At 36.2% G+C, this 17,971-nt stretch overlaps 1 protein-coding gene across 4 annotated transcripts in view; it reads right to left on the minus strand.

Moving 5' to 3' along the window:
• SFSWAP (splicing factor SWAP) overlaps positions 1–17,971 on the minus strand; it is a 36,761-nt gene that overhangs the window by 16,181 nt on the left and 2,609 nt on the right. For all 4 annotated transcript variants that reach the window (XM_064726716.1, XM_064726717.1, XM_064726718.1 and 1 more), the window contains exons 2-13: positions 17,393–17,562; positions 16,735–16,872; positions 15,249–15,334; positions 12,242–12,467; positions 11,691–11,806; positions 10,704–10,839; positions 8,852–9,089; positions 8,430–8,561; positions 7,965–8,058; positions 5,561–5,735; positions 3,509–3,742; positions 1,808–1,998 (exon numbers count right to left, since the gene is read on the minus strand). In XM_064726716.1, the coding sequence (XP_064582786.1) occupies positions 1,808–1,998; positions 3,509–3,742; positions 5,561–5,735; positions 7,965–8,058; positions 8,430–8,561; positions 8,852–9,089; positions 10,704–10,839; positions 11,691–11,806; positions 12,242–12,467; positions 15,249–15,334; positions 16,735–16,872; positions 17,393–17,562 (1,936 nt within the window). The remainder of the gene's footprint in view (positions 1–1,807; positions 1,999–3,508; positions 3,743–5,560; positions 5,736–7,964; positions 8,059–8,429; positions 8,562–8,851; positions 9,090–10,703; positions 10,840–11,690; positions 11,807–12,241; positions 12,468–15,248; positions 15,335–16,734; positions 16,873–17,392; positions 17,563–17,971) is intronic.

Genomic DNA, 17,971 nt, shown 5'->3' on the forward strand with positions numbered 1-17,971 from the left:
GCTGAAAGTCTGAAACACTACTGAAAAAGCTTAAAAAACCAAACCAGGGCTACACATTTATTTACAAGCTGATTCAGACATCATAATGCAGCATACTGGGTTCTCAGGGTAAATAGAACAGAGGTTAACAAATCTGCAGTATTATTTCACTCATCTTTCTTCAATATGATTTCTTGACTGAAATGGGCTGTTACAAATAGGCAAAACAGGCAAGGAGAATAAAAGGCAGATTATTTGAAATGAATGGAAATGAATGCTTTTCTGAATATGGCAAATGAAAAAACAAGCTTGAAAAACATTTATGTTTCAAAATAAGCTTTTATCTTCAAAAGTCTATATACATGTATCTAGGCAAGCGTGTCACTAAGCAAGCCACATTTAGCAGGAATACTACTTCCAAAGACATTATGGCATTTTTGACTCTTCATTAAAACCGTACAAGCACTCCCAATACAATAGCCAATTTATTTTTAAAAAGCAAGGTCACATCAGAAAGTATTTAAATACACATCTGAAATTCTAAATAAACCCTTTAATAATAAAGAATTTCTACTGGTAAGAAACAGTGAAACTGATTACTTTAAAATTCTCAAATACACTGGAATTTTTTGTGTAAGAAAAAATAGATGCCTTCTCTGAGACTGTACTTCTGTGGAAGAAGAAAAAGAAGTTTCTAGAAATTCAATTTACTGAGAAGTGGGATAGGGTATAGTTTTTTGTTGAGAAGTTCACTAGCAAGTTCAGCTTAGAACTTCAGTAAGTTCAGATGTGAGCAAGAACACTCATCTGCTCTTCTGAAAAAGAGTCAACTCTCCCTGGTTATTTCAGGCATTCTCTTAAAGAAAAATATCAAAAGATCCTTAGCTTAGAAATGTCCATGTCCTTGACAAGTTCCCTTGGGAAAAAGAGCAGAACTGCAAATATGGGGAGTTTTGCATTGTCATTGTCTCTTTACATTCACTCTTCAATATATAACTAAAAAGAGAAGTACTGAACACTTGTGTCAGGGAAAATTTGTTAGCAGTAGCAATGAAAAAACCAAACAGGATCTCTTTTGGGATGTGACCACACTTAATTCACATATCTGCCACTCTCTGCTGGTATGGATCACCTAAACTGCAGGTATGTCTCTTTCAACTTTTCTCTTGAAAGTGTTTTGAGGGGTAATCCATGATTTATTTGGAAAAATCGAGAACTGGGCAATGAACTACTTGCTAGGTACTGGAATTCTTTCTGAGGGAAAGGAAACAATTGAAAGCCATGTCATTATTTCTTGTAGCCAGTCTGCCACAATCAAAAGCTTAAATTTTCCATCGGTATCCAGAGATTACCTTTTGCTTGATTAGTGCAACCAAGAGTGATTTTACTGGCTTTTCTGAAAGCAAAGTAATTCCAAACCCAGGAACCCGAGATTCTACTTCAACAATATTTATATTTGTAATGTACAGCAAAACCATCAATATATACATCAAATGAGAAAGTTTCACAGCTTAAGTAAGCCATCCCAATATTCTTGCAAGGTGAGCATTCCAACACTTGGTTCACTAGTACACAGTTAAAACATGGAAGCACCTTTTCCTTTCTGTACCTGTCTAACTGACCTAGGAACTGTGCAGCCTACTTCTCTACCAGTTCTTTAATGACAGATGAGAGACATACATTTTAACAGTGTTTAAAATTCAAATTTCTCTCCATTTAGAAAAGCTTCTATTTCATCAGTCAAGGTCATAACACACTGTCAGAGTCACATTCTAGAGATAAGTTTTCTACCAGCTTTATGGGAAAGAGAAATTTATTTCTTGCTTACCTCACTACTGAAGGAGTTCTCCTCTATCTTCTCAGTTTCTGCCTCTGCCAAAGGGTTTTTCAGGGTCTGCAAGAACAAGGCAGCTTTCCTTTTGCGTTCCGCTTGTAGCTGCTTCTCCTTGGATTCTTTAGAGGCCTGTGCAAGTTTCTCCCTTGCTGCAGCTGCTAATCTATCCTCTAGTTTCTGCTTTGCTAAAAAAGACAATTAAGCATTAAGTTCAGAGTGAGTCATGCTTGGGGAACTCAGGCTTCCTTAAAACAAACACCTATCCCCATCCCAAACAGCCCCTCCAGCCATTCTCAAGCCTTCCCAAAATAGCCATTCAATGACATGATAAGAACATCAGCTTGAAATTAAGAAACTCTAACCATCTTAATTAATACATACATCATTTGCTTAATGTAAAGCAGATGTAAAGCAGTGAAGTAAAAACTTCTAACTTAAAATTACAAGAAAATCCAATCCTGATTATTCAGGATACTTATCCTTTTCTATTTATAAAAGCTATCTAAAGAAACTAGCTCCATAAAATGAGAAGCTTTTTAAGTCTTAAAGTGATGCTAACTCTCCAGTTTGCTCTTTCCACTGATGCGATCTTCACAGTTTCCATCCCTATTTAAATATATGTTAATATGTTTATAGAAAGAGCTGCTCCAGAAACTATTTCATCATTGTTACAACCGGCAGATTTTGTTGAGTGTGATTACATGTTGTACGTGATTACATGAAGAGAATAAGCGAATTGACTTAACTACGCACCTAACAGCTACTTAGTGTAGTGTTTTTCATCTTTCACTTTCATTTTTGTGCTTGGTATACATACAAAGCAACCAGATTGTTTTGTTCACAGGTTTTTCAACACACAGATCTTCCCAAGTGTGTTTTACTCTTCATTTTTATTATCATACAAAAAACTTCATATTTCCTTTAGATATGTAACACCACAGCATACTTTGTGCTACTGCAGTTTACAAAGCAACTGCTACTTCGAGGCAAAAAACCACCATTTTGAAAATTAAAAACTAAATACCTGTGGTATACTCATAGTTGTGAGAAATACTAAATTTTTAAGCTGGTAAATACTGACAGAGCATCCATTTTAATAAGCACACTCTGCTGTGAAACAGCCTTGGGGAGGAATGGGTGAAACTGGCTTCTTTTAAAGCATTATTTCATTGAAATTCACACAGCATGCCCTTCTGCCCTAATGCACATTAACACAGTAACAGGAAAAACCCATACAAAGATTTAATGGCATTGCATTATAACAGCAACAAAGCATCAACAAGGCAATATCATTCTATATGGGCGTGCTATATAAATGAAAAATAGCTTGTAGCAATTCACTGCTCACTGAAGAAAATGACAAACAGGTATGCCTTTGCTGGGCTTTGTTAATGCAATCTGGAAACTACACAGTCAGTGCTTTACTAGAAGGTTGTAATGAAAAACCAAAACAAAATTCAGAAAGATCAGGCATTAGGACAAAGCATTCAACCACCCCTGTGTGCTCTAAGTTTGACTTTGAACAACAATGAAGATTTCATTATTAAAAATAAGGAGGAAATTGTGGGAACAAAATTCTGGTTCTTATTAACATGACACATAAAATATTCAAAACACCTAGAATGTCACACATGGCCATTTCACAGTTTGTGTGAAGGACTCAATCCAGTTTGTTTTCAGTACTGCATGGAATACCTTGTTTAGCTTCCAGCTCCTCCTGTGTAAGTTGAGGCTTTTTCTCTTCAGGAGCAGTACAAGGAGCAGTAATTGCTGGAGTATGGTTTGATGCACTGTTAGCACTCTCTTGGCCTTCCTTTCCCTCCTCTTCCTCCTCATCACTGTCATCATCTAATTTAACACGGTTTTTCTCCAAAGGAAGAAGGTCGTTTTCTTTAGCCTTGATTGCAAAGCTTATTGGAGCAAAGGATGCTGTGAATGAATGGGTAAGATTCCATGCATCATTAGACTACAGTAGAAGGCAGGTTCAATTTCCTGACTTTACCCATTACTCCTGCAGACTATGCCACAAAAAAAGTCATCATCCTATAACGCTAATTATTTTGGTGAAAAGGACAACATAATCCACTTTTTCTCTTTCTGTGTTTTTAAACAAACATGGGAAACTTCATTTGCAGTGTAAAGTTCTCAAAAAAAAAAAAAAAAACAAACCAAACAAGAACTTGGCACTAATTTCTAACCCATTTATAAAAAAAAAAAACACTTTAAAGAAAAATGAATAGAAGAATTTAATTTTTCACTACCTAGTACCGTACTGTCTGCTGCAATACTTATGTTCCTCAAGATGCTTTTTGCATATATGCCCTATGAGATTGCAATTAGGGAAATTTAAATACAGTAATTAAATTACATACCAGGTTATAAAAGATAAGCTTTGATTCTGGTAATAACAGGGTAAGGAAATAGACTCAGAAACAAAGAACTCCAGAATTCCAAGAGAAGAGGTAACTGATTTCCAATTTTTTCATGGGATTGAACAAATCCTAAAATGGGATTTTATTTCCTCAGAGGCAGAAGAAAAGTCTAGTATGGATGCTATGTCTGTCTTGGAGGCAAGTACCACATTTAGGTTATAATAGAGTGGGATTTGTACCATATTAAAGGAAATGAAAATAAGTTTATAGGAATCAGATTGCCACAAAATGACTCACTGGTTATATTCCATTATGTAAATTTGAGCAGATTACTACTATTAAAGTCCAGGCTCCAGTTTGCCACTTATTAATAGCAGGACAACAGAAACAATACATATTTCTTGGTGTACATTGCAGCTCTTAATAAGGCATCTTTGAAGGCAGGGAAGATTGTTCCTTCTCCAGGGAAGCTACTCAAGCTGCTCAGAGAAGAAACTGCAGAGTCTGGAGAGTCAGACAGCCACAGCAAAGAGCCCAGTGTTTGCTGGTTGTGGAGGAAATGCGAGCACAGTGAGAAGCAAGAAGAGAGAATTCCAAGGAACCACAGGGAGTAGATAAAATTATCAGTAATTAGGTAAGCCACTCAGGTGGCAGGAAGGAAGTTTCCATTCATGGAAACCCAGTTAAAGAGTGCTTTTTCTGTTTGTTTTTTACAGTGGCTTTCAGTTCCAGTTAAAAGATGCATATTTTCAAGTTTTACTGAAAATAAGAATTTTTAACATATCTTCTCCTGACAGGACAATAAATCAGCTCCCAGATATAAACAATAATTTCTGTAACTCAGGACACTAATAGTGTGCTAGCTAGCTTTGAGTGGCTTCCAGAGAGATCTTCCCATTCTGTCCCTCTGCTGCCATGACTGCAAGAGTAAAAACATTTCATTTAGAAAAGGGCCTTTTCTTCCAGCATAACTAATGCATAACAACAAGGGAAGAATGAGCAACAATGCATCCTCCACATGTATCCTTTTAAATAAGACCACTGCTTTTCTTCAGAATGAATGATTCCACTCTTCCACAAAACTTATAGCTGTCAAGTTGAAAATAACAAAAAAAGATTTTACTGGCATCACTGATGAAAGCCTTCAACTTTGCACAAAACTGATGTAAAATAATTTATTGTGTCAGACCATAAATATCTGATAGTCTGATAAGTAAGAAATATGAAAGCAAGCAAATTACTTATTGCAGACTTTTTTGATGCCTGCAGTGAAAATGCATTTTTCACATGATGAAATTCTTTTCCCTACCTTCTTTTCTTTTTTTATGTATATGTTATGAAATATTTTCATGCCCAATAAATCATGTTTCCATACCTTTCACCAGTTTACCATCATTGACAGCTTTAGAAGGAATATCCTTTTTAGTTCCTGGAACCCCCTTAGCACTTGGCTCAGATGCATCTTCAGGTGCATGTTCATCTGCAAATTGAGTCTCACTCGGTGTATCATTGGAAGTGTCTGATGGAACATCTTCAGAAGAAGACACTCCCTTTTCAAAAGAAATGAGCAGAATTACTAACAAGATACTTATGAAATCATTAATACAATGTCTGTGGAGCTGCAGTTTTGTCAGTCATTTGAAAAATCACATTATCAGTCAATCACACTACAGGTGATTTTATATCAGTCAGCACTCATGACCACAATTCCACCCCATGTCAACCCACAGGTTGTAAAACCTCCAGACCTACAGTAAGAACTTTTTTTTTTTTTTAATTTTTTTCTGTAAAATAACAAGTTCTTCAGCTGACACACTTTTGCCAAAACTGCTTTAAAACTGTATCTTTAAAATTAGACCCTAAAAGCATGAACTTCTTTTGTATATTTATTTAGGTCTTGATTTCCAGGGTCCCAAACCAAATCCATAAAGTCAATTCCAAGGGAGAGGGTGAAAGCTTGTGACACTTTTTCCTTATGTACAACTGCAGGTAAATTTTTCGCAGAATCAGATTTCACAGGAATAATGTTTGATTTGTTCCAACATTCTGCTGAAGAACACTGGGCCTAGCAAGGTTTTTTTGTCACAACAGATGTGCTGAGATTTTCAAGGAGGTAAAGCATTACTGGTTCTACCATTACACGACTGAAGCATTCAGCATGATTTCTAAACTCACATCAAAAAAAATTCAAGAAGGATATTATAAAACATTCAAAGTATTTGCACAGTGAGTCGCGTGGTAACATTAAGTAATTTAACATAGTCAACCAAGAGTTTGTTTGCTCTGGCTGGTATGCATAAATGACATTGAAACTGAGACATTTAGCAGATCTTCCCTGCAGCCATTCCCTGACCAACAGAACTGATTTCTGAAGGTCCTCAAAGGGGAAAAGCACAATGAAATCAAGCACTTTACCCTGTATTTACTGAAGTCAGTAGTACAGTTTCTTATAATTTTAATGGCCAAAAGGAAAAGCATCAGTTGCATTAGTTGCCTATACATATATTACTAGAGCATAAAGATAATATCAAAGTCATTATTTTAAGAAACTGAAGAGAATGGTATTATCTACAAAGCCATGCAGTACAAAAATATTCATTGCTATGCTTGACCTCAAGGGACTTAAACCAGTTTCAGTTTCTTTTTAGCTGTACTCATTTGAACATTTAAAATGAATCCTTTACACTATAATGCTTTGGTTAGTGTACAATTTCCCCCCAACTACACGTTAACAAGTCCTTATTAATTATGTAAGTATTATGCATTCAACCCCCTGGTTTGCAAATAACACTTTGTAGAACAACAGTCAGCATTGTGGCACAGGACAATTTTGGTTGTAATTTATCAGCTGAGTAAGATCTTATTTACCATGGCTTATCTTTATAAATAGTGTTTCCAAAACATTTTTTCACTATTAAAACAAAACATCAGACACAAGTGTTCCAAACAGCAACCATTATTGAATTTCTTCATTTTCCACAAAGCAATTCCGAGGAGTTTACCCACAGGCCTACCTTCTTCAGTTTAAGGCTCCCCAATCTAAGCCTTGAGATGACAAATGACATAGGGCCTAAAAAAAAAATAGCTCTTTCCCATGAAAAGTTAACATCAGATAATGTAGTTCTGATATTATTTGCAATTTTTTTTTCAGTAAGAGAACAATCTAATTATCTAACATGAGAATAGTTAAAAACATGGATGCCAAGTCTGGCTGCCACTTTCTAATAACATGGACTAGAAGAAGCAAAGCAAGTAGGAAACTGCTGTGAGATTCTGAAGCTCCAGTATTGTTGCAGTCATGACTGGACTCTAACAAAACCTCCCTCAGAAAAAGGCATGTCAGAAAGCTCCTCCAGCCTCTGTGCTACTGTTGTACAAAGAAGGTCGAGGCATATGGGAAGGTATGGGGGTTAAAAGCCATAGCTAACCCTTCTGACAGCAGAACACTAATCACAATCCTACAAAGCTCTAAACCTATACAAAGCATATTTTCCCTCGTATAGAAAGCCAGAAGATCTTCAGGCTGTCATTTTATATTACAGCCACAGTCGACTGGCATATAGTAAAAAGCAAGAATTAAATATCACACCACCTCACAGATCCTTACTTTAATGCTGTACAAAACTAAAAAACTACAAAAAGCATTCACATCCTTTGCTGATCAATTTCTTCCTAATTTAGCGTTCCACTTTTAAAATATCTCATGGTAAGACAACTGGTAAGTCCTTTTCTCACATTTACTGCATTTTTAATAGAAGTATGTATAAAAATACATGTACCTGGCAATTGTCACCACTCTCTTTTTGAAGGAAGAACTGTTTTTTAAATTCATAATATGCATTATACTGGTGCCATGGTTGCAGGAATTCAAACCTGTTGAAAGAAAACTGAGCATGTGAAGATGCACATGAACACAGCTAAAACTAACAATTCCTTACCATCTAGTCTTCTCTAGCAAATGGATTGTTATTTGATGTTTAGAAGCACTCTTACTTAATCCTAAACTTCAGAGGATACGAATTCAGAGCATGCTTACTAGAGACATTTTTGACAGGTTGGTTGTTTTGATAATTTGAGCCATAATGCTTTCCCATTGCCATTAAGTATGTCCCTAAATTTCAATTAAACAAAAAAGCAAACAATAATACTCCTCTTCTCAAAACCTGCATGTCCTGCATTTTAATATCTTAAAAAATTAAAACCTTAGCTTTTGAAATAGCAGTTTAAACAACATTTTCTCTTACCTGAGATCATTCTTGGCACGAACACTAGTTTCAAATTTTACCCCATTCCTAGCAACATACTCAGCTAGCTTGTCAATAACAGGCTGGATATCTGGAGGTGGAGGTATAATGGCAACCACTGGAGCAATTGTGCTGAAAACATCACAAGTAAATGTTTTTTAAAAATAGAACAAAAATCTTTCAGACTTTTGCTTTAACAAAAAAAAAAAAAAACCAAAAAACAAAAACAAAACCCTAAACAAACAAAAACCAAAACAAAGTCAACAAAAAATCCCTGAACAAACAATACAGAGATGTTTGTTCTCTTTGTTCATCGTGCTGTTAAAATAGTTTGATTCAATAACAGAACCCTTGCTAAGCACTCCGTATTGAAGTGCAGGAACACGACTCCCCCAGTCAACAAGCAAATCTGTCCGAGGTACCTTGTAGATGTTGTGGTGGAAGCCAACCCACTGGTGCTGTCAGTTGTGTCTGGGGGAGGCGGGGGTGTGGTACCAGGAGGGGGAGGAACTGTCGCTACCCCAGTAGCGCTGGACACAGTCACCCCTGGGGGCAGGGCATTGTAGTAGGCAGCAACATCAATTCCCGGCGGTGGAGGCGCCAGGCAATAGGTGCCATCTGGGAGCATGTAGTAGCTGTAATACATGGCTGCCACAGTTGCTACAAAGACACATTTAAGAACAAACTTCTAATTAGACGGAAACCACCCAACGCCATGCATTATTACATTAATACAAACACACTGAGAATCCGGATTCACACAACACACTGTGAAACGCCATCTCATTTCTCATGTAAAAAACAAAAAACAACCAAACACAAGGTAAAAAAGGAAAGGCTCACATTAACAAATTTAGGATGAGTAGGAAATATGTAGATTATGGGACAGAATGCAAATGTACTGAGGGTCATGGACGTGAATAAAGAAGTGAACTAGAGTAGGCATATTTAAAAAGGAGCTAGTATGAAATCACACTTCCTAATCTAATTCATGTCTGGTAATTTAACTCCATTAAAACTGTTTTCATTAAGAAGGAAATGTGCATATATTCAAAATTAGCATTAACAAACTAAACCACTAGAATCACTATACACATATTAAAGCCCTATATTATATATAAATATATATATAATATATATAATATATATAATATATATAATATTATATATAGGAGACATATATAGGCAATACAATATTTCAAATTAATTACAGTAAGAGTTTGCACCTCTAGAAGCAAGGTTTAATCAATGCACTAGATTTCAATGAATTATTATCTTAAAAGTTTAATAAACATTCTCATGTGGCAGTATTTACTTTCTTCAAAGAATAAAATGTAATGAGAACAGAATAAAGTTCTGTTAAGTTTTAAAAGCAGGGAGAGCAGTTGCAAACTGATCTAGTTTTGGTACTAAATTATAATCTCCCAGTTTCTATCATATATGTTTATGTTCAAAGCTGACATGAAAGTAATCAAAAAGCTGACTAGCTCTGTTCTATTAAGATACTTATTCTGATTTTTTTCTTTCTTGAAATAACCGGTGATTTTCAATTTCTTCACAGAAATCTTACTTTGATTTTAAGATTCCCTTATGGCACAGTTTTAAATACAAATTACTTCCTTGCATATACACATTACACTGACAACACCTGTAATCCTTTGGGGGTTCTGAATCTATGATGCATAAAAATCAACTCAGTTATTACGGTGACAACTGATCTGCAGCAACGCTGCTGAAAAACCAAGAACTCAATCAGCACCACACTGGTCATTACTTACAAATGCATAATAACATGAAACTCTACTGTAGCGAAGGCTTCACTACAAATTTTCTTATATCTCAGTAGCGTCATATTGTCAGTCCCATAAATAAAAGGGTAAGTTGCATTTCTATATTTAAGGAATCAAGGACTTTCAGAATTCTGAAAGCTGAAAAGAATTAAGAGGCACACAAACTCATTTAAGCTTGACTATCTTTTTAAGTACCAGAATTTACAAAATCTGCAAGAACAAAATAATATAATAAGGGTATTGTTCTAAACATACTCACAGACTGGAGACTTGGCCTCCTGCCTGCTCACCCCCAACACACCATTCCTGGTTTCCCTGAGCTGCCACTCAACAGATACTCAGAACAGAACTTCAAAAATTCAGGAGATTGCAAAAGAACTAACACACAGGATGAAGCATGAAGCCAAACTTATTCTCTTCCCACCAGCATCCACACACAATTCATCAAAACACACCACCAGCTGCCTCCTCACAAAGCACTTACAATCAGAGGAATATTCTGCCTGTGATGTCTGCACAGCTGCCCCGTCTGTTGACTGTGGCGTAGATGAATTATTATCTGATTGTGCTTTGCGCACCAGTGCTGCAAGGGGGTGATCAGGGTCCACCACCTTCAAAGGCTGAAAATATTTTGAAGTAGGAAAAAAGATTAAAATTGAAGTACATATTTTAAGAACAGGAGCATCAACATATTTGGGAAAGCAAATTTATCTATGTTAATAGACATCAGGAATTATGTGCAAACACTGAAGTTACTGTTTTTGTAGCTCTCACATCCGAATCAATGTATTTGAAAATAAGTAAAAAACAAGACAAAATCATTTTCATGTAAACAGAAATTAATGACAGAAAAAAAAATGGTTATTACTGTTAGCCAGTGACTGCCCTGTCTGGGATAAGGCACAAAACCTGCCTTGTCTAAATATCAGACAGCATCACAGCCATTCCTCTGAAAGCCTCAGATACATACAACTGTCTTTCACTCCTATTATTCCATTGCTGCTCAGTCTCAGAAAATAAAAACAACTAACACATCTAGCAAAATTTACATGTAATGAGTGCAAATTCTGGTGAACTATTTACTTGCTGGAACTGTTATTTCATGTCAACATTTTATCTACTAAAACCTAAGAGGAAAAAGATATCTCTCTCAGCTTATATACAGAAGGCATTAAATACCTTAATCTCTTTGCTTCAACACAGGTTCTGTAGGATAAATCCTTAAGTGGTGCCCTCAATACCAGAGGGCATCAGAAACAGAAATCTAATTCCTTGGAAATGTAAAAAAAACCAATTTGTGTACTAGAGAAAAGGTAACTCAAAAGTTTACCAAAACAGACTTAAATTACAGTCCAAAAAAAACCCCAGACCTCTGTCCATAAAAGACCTGAGCACCTGCGTATTAGAATTTTTGTGTCCATGAATCAGGTGTTTTACAAGATAAAAAGGTAATTTTAATAATGTCAAGTACCTTCATGAGCTCTTCAAGCCTACTGCATTTTTTAGATGCAAAAAGACTTGGATGAAGATAATTTCCATCATCGTCATCATCATCATCATCATCTTCCTCAGATTTGACTTTCGAGTCTAAATAAAAGCAAAGTCTGAATTTTATTTGTGTTTGCTATGGCCTTGCTTTGGGGGAGAATGATGATACAGGACAAGCATGAATTCTTAGGAAAGCATCATTCATATACATCAGCTTAGTCACAAAAGCATAGATCCAAGATATTGCCCAACATCAATAAAACTGAACCCTAAATAGACAGACCAACCTTCAGTTGGACTTGAGCTATATGATTGTTTCTAAAACTTCCACATCATAGCAGATCCTGTAGCTGAAAGTTTCCACAAACCATATTTTTTTCTTTTAAATCTCCAATTTAAGCAAAATTTTGAATCATCACATCAATCTCAGCTGCAGTGGAATTCCAGAAAAACGTGGCTATTTTAACAAAATGACCAGCATCTGTTTCACTGATTCCCCATCCTGAAGCCAGCATTTCCCAAGGAAAAACTCACGTTTTTTCTCGTCAGCTTTACTTTCCGAAGGAGCCGCATAGCGTCCTTCCTTCATGGCCTTCTGGATGAATTTGTAGTAGGGATTGAGGTAGTGATCAAACCGCAGAAAGTCAAACTGGGAGTTGCGTGCTTGCTTGGCTTTCAGCATGATCTCAAACTGGGCTCCCTGCTTGCACACAAAGTTTGCAGTTCGCTCAATGATCGCATGCATTTTTGCCGTTGGTGGCTGTGAAAGTAAAATAAGACATATTTGTATTTTCATAAGCAACTTGTACAGTGTGTTAGAACTCCAAAGGGAATCAGAAAGTAGTTCCCTGTCCTTCTCGGCTTTCTTTAGCAACTTAAGTTTCATAATCACTTAAAACTAGTGATAGTACATCAGCCCTAAAAAAATAACCAAAACAGTCCCAAACTTCCTCAGCTGCTCAATCCATTCCTCTTGCAAGATCCTCTTCTTTTACCAGCACTGCTGTTTCTGCATTGAACACCAAACTGAAGAAAGAGGGCAACAGATCCTGGATGACCTTGGTGTTACAATATCTCAAGGTGCTCTGAACACTCAACATGTATGGTTTCCTTCCCACAAGCTGTCCTTAATTCTGTTATCTCTGAATGCACAAATATTGCTCCCTAACTAGAAATTTCTTACTTCGTATTTGTTTGGGAAGAACACGTTGCCTCTCAAGACCAACATCCAAACTACAATTCCCATGTCCATTCCCTTAAGAGTCACTGAAAGCTGCAGCAATAAAGCAAAAGATAAAGTAAATAAAGTTTAGCAGCATCCTTGCTTTTTCACTCCAGAAATCCCTAGAGAGCAGTGTGATATGAAACCCAAGATGTGAAGAGAACAGGAGTACAGTTAAAGAATGAATGAACATTAGTCATCGCTTTTAATCTCGTACTCAGCTGTTTCATCTTGTACTCAGTAAACTGTAAAAAAACAATCTGTGTGCCTATGAAGACTGGAGTGTCACATTAATTTGGTTTAGCTCTGCATTTTTACTGCACAGATAACCGGCTACAAACCTCAGATGCAAACCTCAGTTGCAAACCTCAGAAAATGTTTCTCAGAAGACTGGAAACACTTGAGACAAAGGCGATCCACGTAGGGAAAAATCTGAACACTATCAAACAGTACAATTTTAAAAGCTGTTTTCTGCCAATTGGATCCTTTACCAGGACATGTTCAATATGAAAAATAACTGGCTGTTTCAAGTTTTATTTGTCCTGCTAAAACCCCAGCAAATATTGCTTTAATGAGAGGCAATGATGTTCTTAAACTTGTAACATTTTGTGCATTATCAGCTTCACATCATGTATCAAGTTTTTTTCTATCTCTCCTCAGAAGTTATTAAGCAGAAATTTCCTCTAACAGGCCACTTCAAGAGCATCCACAGACTTCTTAAAGTGCCCTGGTGAAGAACAACCATCTTTGTCCATTATCACTTTAAAGCAGTGGAAGACCTTTGACCTGCTTCTCACAGTTCTTCCATTCTAAACTCCAGAATGATATTACTGCTGCAATTGGAGCTGCCATACACTGAACATTCCATAGTTCTTTTTTTTGCTGCCTGGCTTGTCTTCACCAAATACTTCCACTTTGCTTTGATCTCTATTACAGGAGATATAAAGTATGTGTCTTTATTGAACTGCACCTTGCAGACTGGGAGCAGTCTCCCAGTCTAGCAAGCTGATTCTCAAATTTCTTAAATTTAAACAGAATAAATATCTTCCATGGTAAAGCTGAATGACTTGAATAGAACACCAACAACAAATCAAGGCTTACAAAAAAAATTCTCACAATTCCCAATCCAAGGTTAAGTATACACTGCTTTCAGAGCTGCTGTCTAGACATTTTGATGCTTGTTGGTTTTATTTTTATTTTAATCAAAACCAAATACACCTCTATTTGCTTTCTGTTTATGTGAATATACTGGAGTCCAACAGCTGATTGAGAAATTACTTTAGTAAGCCCCACACTGCACTAGGCAATGTAAATAGGAAATACAGCCTAAATTTCAGAAAAAAACTCAAGCCAGGCAGCTATCTAAACCAACACTCTTTCACCAGCAGGTAAGTTTTGGAAACAGTTTCAAAATGCAAAATAAGAACCTTTTCTCTGAAAACTCAAGGTTCTTTAAATAAAAGCTAATGAAAAATAGAAACACACAAATACTCTGTGCTCAGTATTAGTTATTCTAAAGGAATGTTCTGAGTCTTCACTAGCCAACGTTATCAAGGTGAGAATACCAAACTGAGCCCACAACTAAATTAACACTTTCATGACCACAGTTATACAAGAAAGAATATGACCTGATTTTCCAGCATCTTTTATGAAACTTGAAATACATTGAAAACCCCTATAATTAGACCTGTACTCAAGCAGGTGTCTGTTCAGCTCCCTTCAAGAACAATACACAAGTCCAATTAAGTCTACAGAACACAGCAAATTCTAGCAACATCACATGAAGGAAGGAGCTTCTATGTTCTAATACTTTCAAGGTATTTCAGACTTTGCTAGAAATAAATTACTGTTTTTCTCCTCGAATATGCTAGTTTTATATACAGCATTAACAACTGATCAGTTCCTATCCCCTTCAGACTGGGACCCGATTAAAAAGATTCTAGACAAGAATTCTTGAACACAAGCAAACTTTTAGTTTAATAGTCCTTTATGTTTGGAATGTTGAATCTTACATCTCAGCAAGCATCCATTCCAAGAACAACTGCCTCTTCTCTGCATTAGCTAAAATAATATCACAAGTGATACCAAATGCACTTAGCATAAGCACAGCAATCATTTCAGTGTGAAAAAGAAGATTCAAGGGTGTTCACGGAACTCAAGAGTTCACAACAGAACACCTGAAATTAACTTACTACATTAGAATTTAAAATGTACCACGCTAAAAGTTAATTGAAAAGAAATGAACCCAACCACCAAACAGAGCACCATCAACTGCTCAAAAGCTGGCAGAAGTGTAGGCTGCATTACATGTACACATACCAGTTCCACATCAGAGGGTACATTCAGTCCTGGAGGGGCAACAAAAGGTTCCTCATTTTCCTCTGTATTTTCTGTCTGAGCCATTTCTGCAAGAAATGCCAGAACAAAGTATTTAGGAAAAAAAAACAAAGTACACAAATGCTTAAATTTTTTTTTTAAATAAAGTATTTCTAAAATGATGTGCAATCAAGGAACTAATCAAATGCAGCTATATAAACTGCATTTATACTGAAGACATTTCAATCTGGTTTAAAAGAATAACATGTATTACAGTCCACTATTTGATATAGCAGAAATATTCCTCTGAAAATACTTTGCTTTACAGATTTTTATAATAATTGAAGTTAAAAGTTTACTTCTTAAAGATCTTATAGTATTATCTATTCCACTAGCCTTAAGAGAAATTGTATTCCCCTTTTCCCCTGACAGATTAGAACAAGTGCAGGAACACCTGACCATGGGAGCTGTGGAAACAGAACAACCCTGTAAGGAATGAGATGTCCCAATGATTACTGAGGACAAACCATGCAACAAGGGGAATTCACTTTTTTGATTACTTTCTAGTGGGTTTGGTTTTGTTTTGTTTTTTGTCATGAACTCAAATAGTTTAACTCCACAAAGGTACAGAGAAATTTTAGCAGCCAAGAAAGGAAAGAACAGCAGACAAGAATACACTGTTTCTTTTGGCAGCAGCTCCAGCTAACAGTATGTGGTTATAGGGTCTGAAACAAATTAATTAAACTCCAGAAAAGACAATCAATTCTGCTTCAGTATAAAAGTACACAATCTCTCAGACACAGCAAAAAACACTAAATAAACTTTAGCACCTAAAATGATCTTGCACTGCAACTTGGAGGGAAAAAACCACGTATCACAGTAACCCACCAAGATATAATTGAGCAACCCAATTGTTAATTAAACAATCCTCACTTTACTAAGACATAGTTCAACAACATTTGAAACCTTCCTAAAGAATGTATGACAAAAATATGAAGTTACTGGAATTATAGATGACAACATGACAACTGAATTCTGTATTTTTGAGGTCATGGAGCAGGGCACACTAAGCTGAAGACAGACTCATTTATAGCAATTAAGATGACAAAATCAGAACTTAGAAATTTACATTCTTGTTAATTATTATTTTATGCTTGCAGTGATATTTTTCATCTTGACTGAGAAACACAGTCTTAGCAGACAGCCAATGTAAGGAATTACTATTTTTTCCTGTTAAGAATCAGCATGACAGCAGAATTAAATTCCCTGACTACTGCAGTACTGACTGTGCCATAGCAGGAAAACATTTTTAAGCTCAAAGAGAACAAAGTCTTCAAAAACTCAGTAACAGAGTACCATAAAGACTGATGAAATGTTCTCAGAATTTTTAATTGCTTTTTAATAGCACATATATTTTAAACACTCAACTGCAAGACAGAAGTGCTATGTCCCCCACTTTCAATTAACCCTTGTTATTTTAACCCCATACCTCTTTGTCTTGCAGGCTGATGCTCCTCCTCTTCAGTGGGTTCTGACGGGTCATAATAATCACTGCCATAACGGAATCCCACTGCATTATAGGTACCATCCTCTGCCAAAGCTTCACTGAGTCTTTTATATTCCTCCTCTTGAACAAAAATACGATTGCCAACATTAGAACATGTTCAGAAGCTAATTTATTTTTTAAAAAGTAATATTTCTTACTTTAGTTTTTAAATAAGAACTTTTCTCCTGATCACTTTAGCTGTCATTAAAAACGGAACAGAAAAACAAGTATGCCCCCATGCTGACCATTTCTTTCTCCTCGAAGAGACACAGGCTGTGGATTAAGACATTCTAATGCAATTATGCATATAAAAGCACAGAATTTCCTTTAAACAACACTAAAAATGAAGAAGAATGTGTTTATTTTGGGGGGGTCCGAAATCCCAGTCTGCCCTCAGAATCTGGGCAATTTCTCTGTGGATCTACAGTTAAACTATCCTAGGGTCCTCTCACATACGCAGAGACTCCTGCTTTTCGAATCCACTGGGTACTGTCAAGATAATATCAGAAAAAGAGAGTATAAAATTAGGAGTAAATTTAGTTTCATAATAATTTATTTAAACCTGCTTTTTTAAATAACCATGTTATTCCTTGAGCAGTACCTTGCCTTGCCTCCTCCTCAAGCAAGTCCGTATGCAAGGCTAAATACCTCTCTTCATCACAGAGGGCTTCTATTCTAGCCTCCTCTTCAGACAATTGATAATCTCTGTTCCAGGTGGAATACTCAGCATCATATTCAGAAAGGTCATGCAGGTGACCACGCCCATCATACCTGCAGGATGAAACAGCTGGTCAATGCAAAGAACTTAGGGCTTGGGTTTATGCGACTACTTAAATACTTACCCAATAAAAATGAAAAAAAAAAAAAACAACTTATATGTTAACGCATACTCCCTTTTAGAAGTTACAATTAATTTTGCTAATCATTTGTCACCAACTATCGAAAATTTGTTTAATAGTCTAAATTCCTCTCAAAGAAACTAATAAATTATTACAATTAAAGCCAAAGGTATCCTTTAATAGTTTTAAGTGAGATCCACTTCCTTAACAGCTCTTACCGTACGTGCTTCAACCAACCAATCAATGCCACTTGCAAAATACGTTTTTCTGGAAAGTCAAATAGCTTACATTCACACAAACCCGAGTACATAAATACCTATCCGTAAGAACCAAACGGTCGA

The sequence above is a fragment of the Zonotrichia leucophrys genome, chromosome 15 (assembly GCF_028769735.1).
Source record: "Zonotrichia leucophrys gambelii isolate GWCS_2022_RI chromosome 15, RI_Zleu_2.0, whole genome shotgun sequence".
NCBI classification, from domain to species: Eukaryota; Metazoa; Chordata; class Aves; order Passeriformes; family Passerellidae; genus Zonotrichia; species Zonotrichia leucophrys.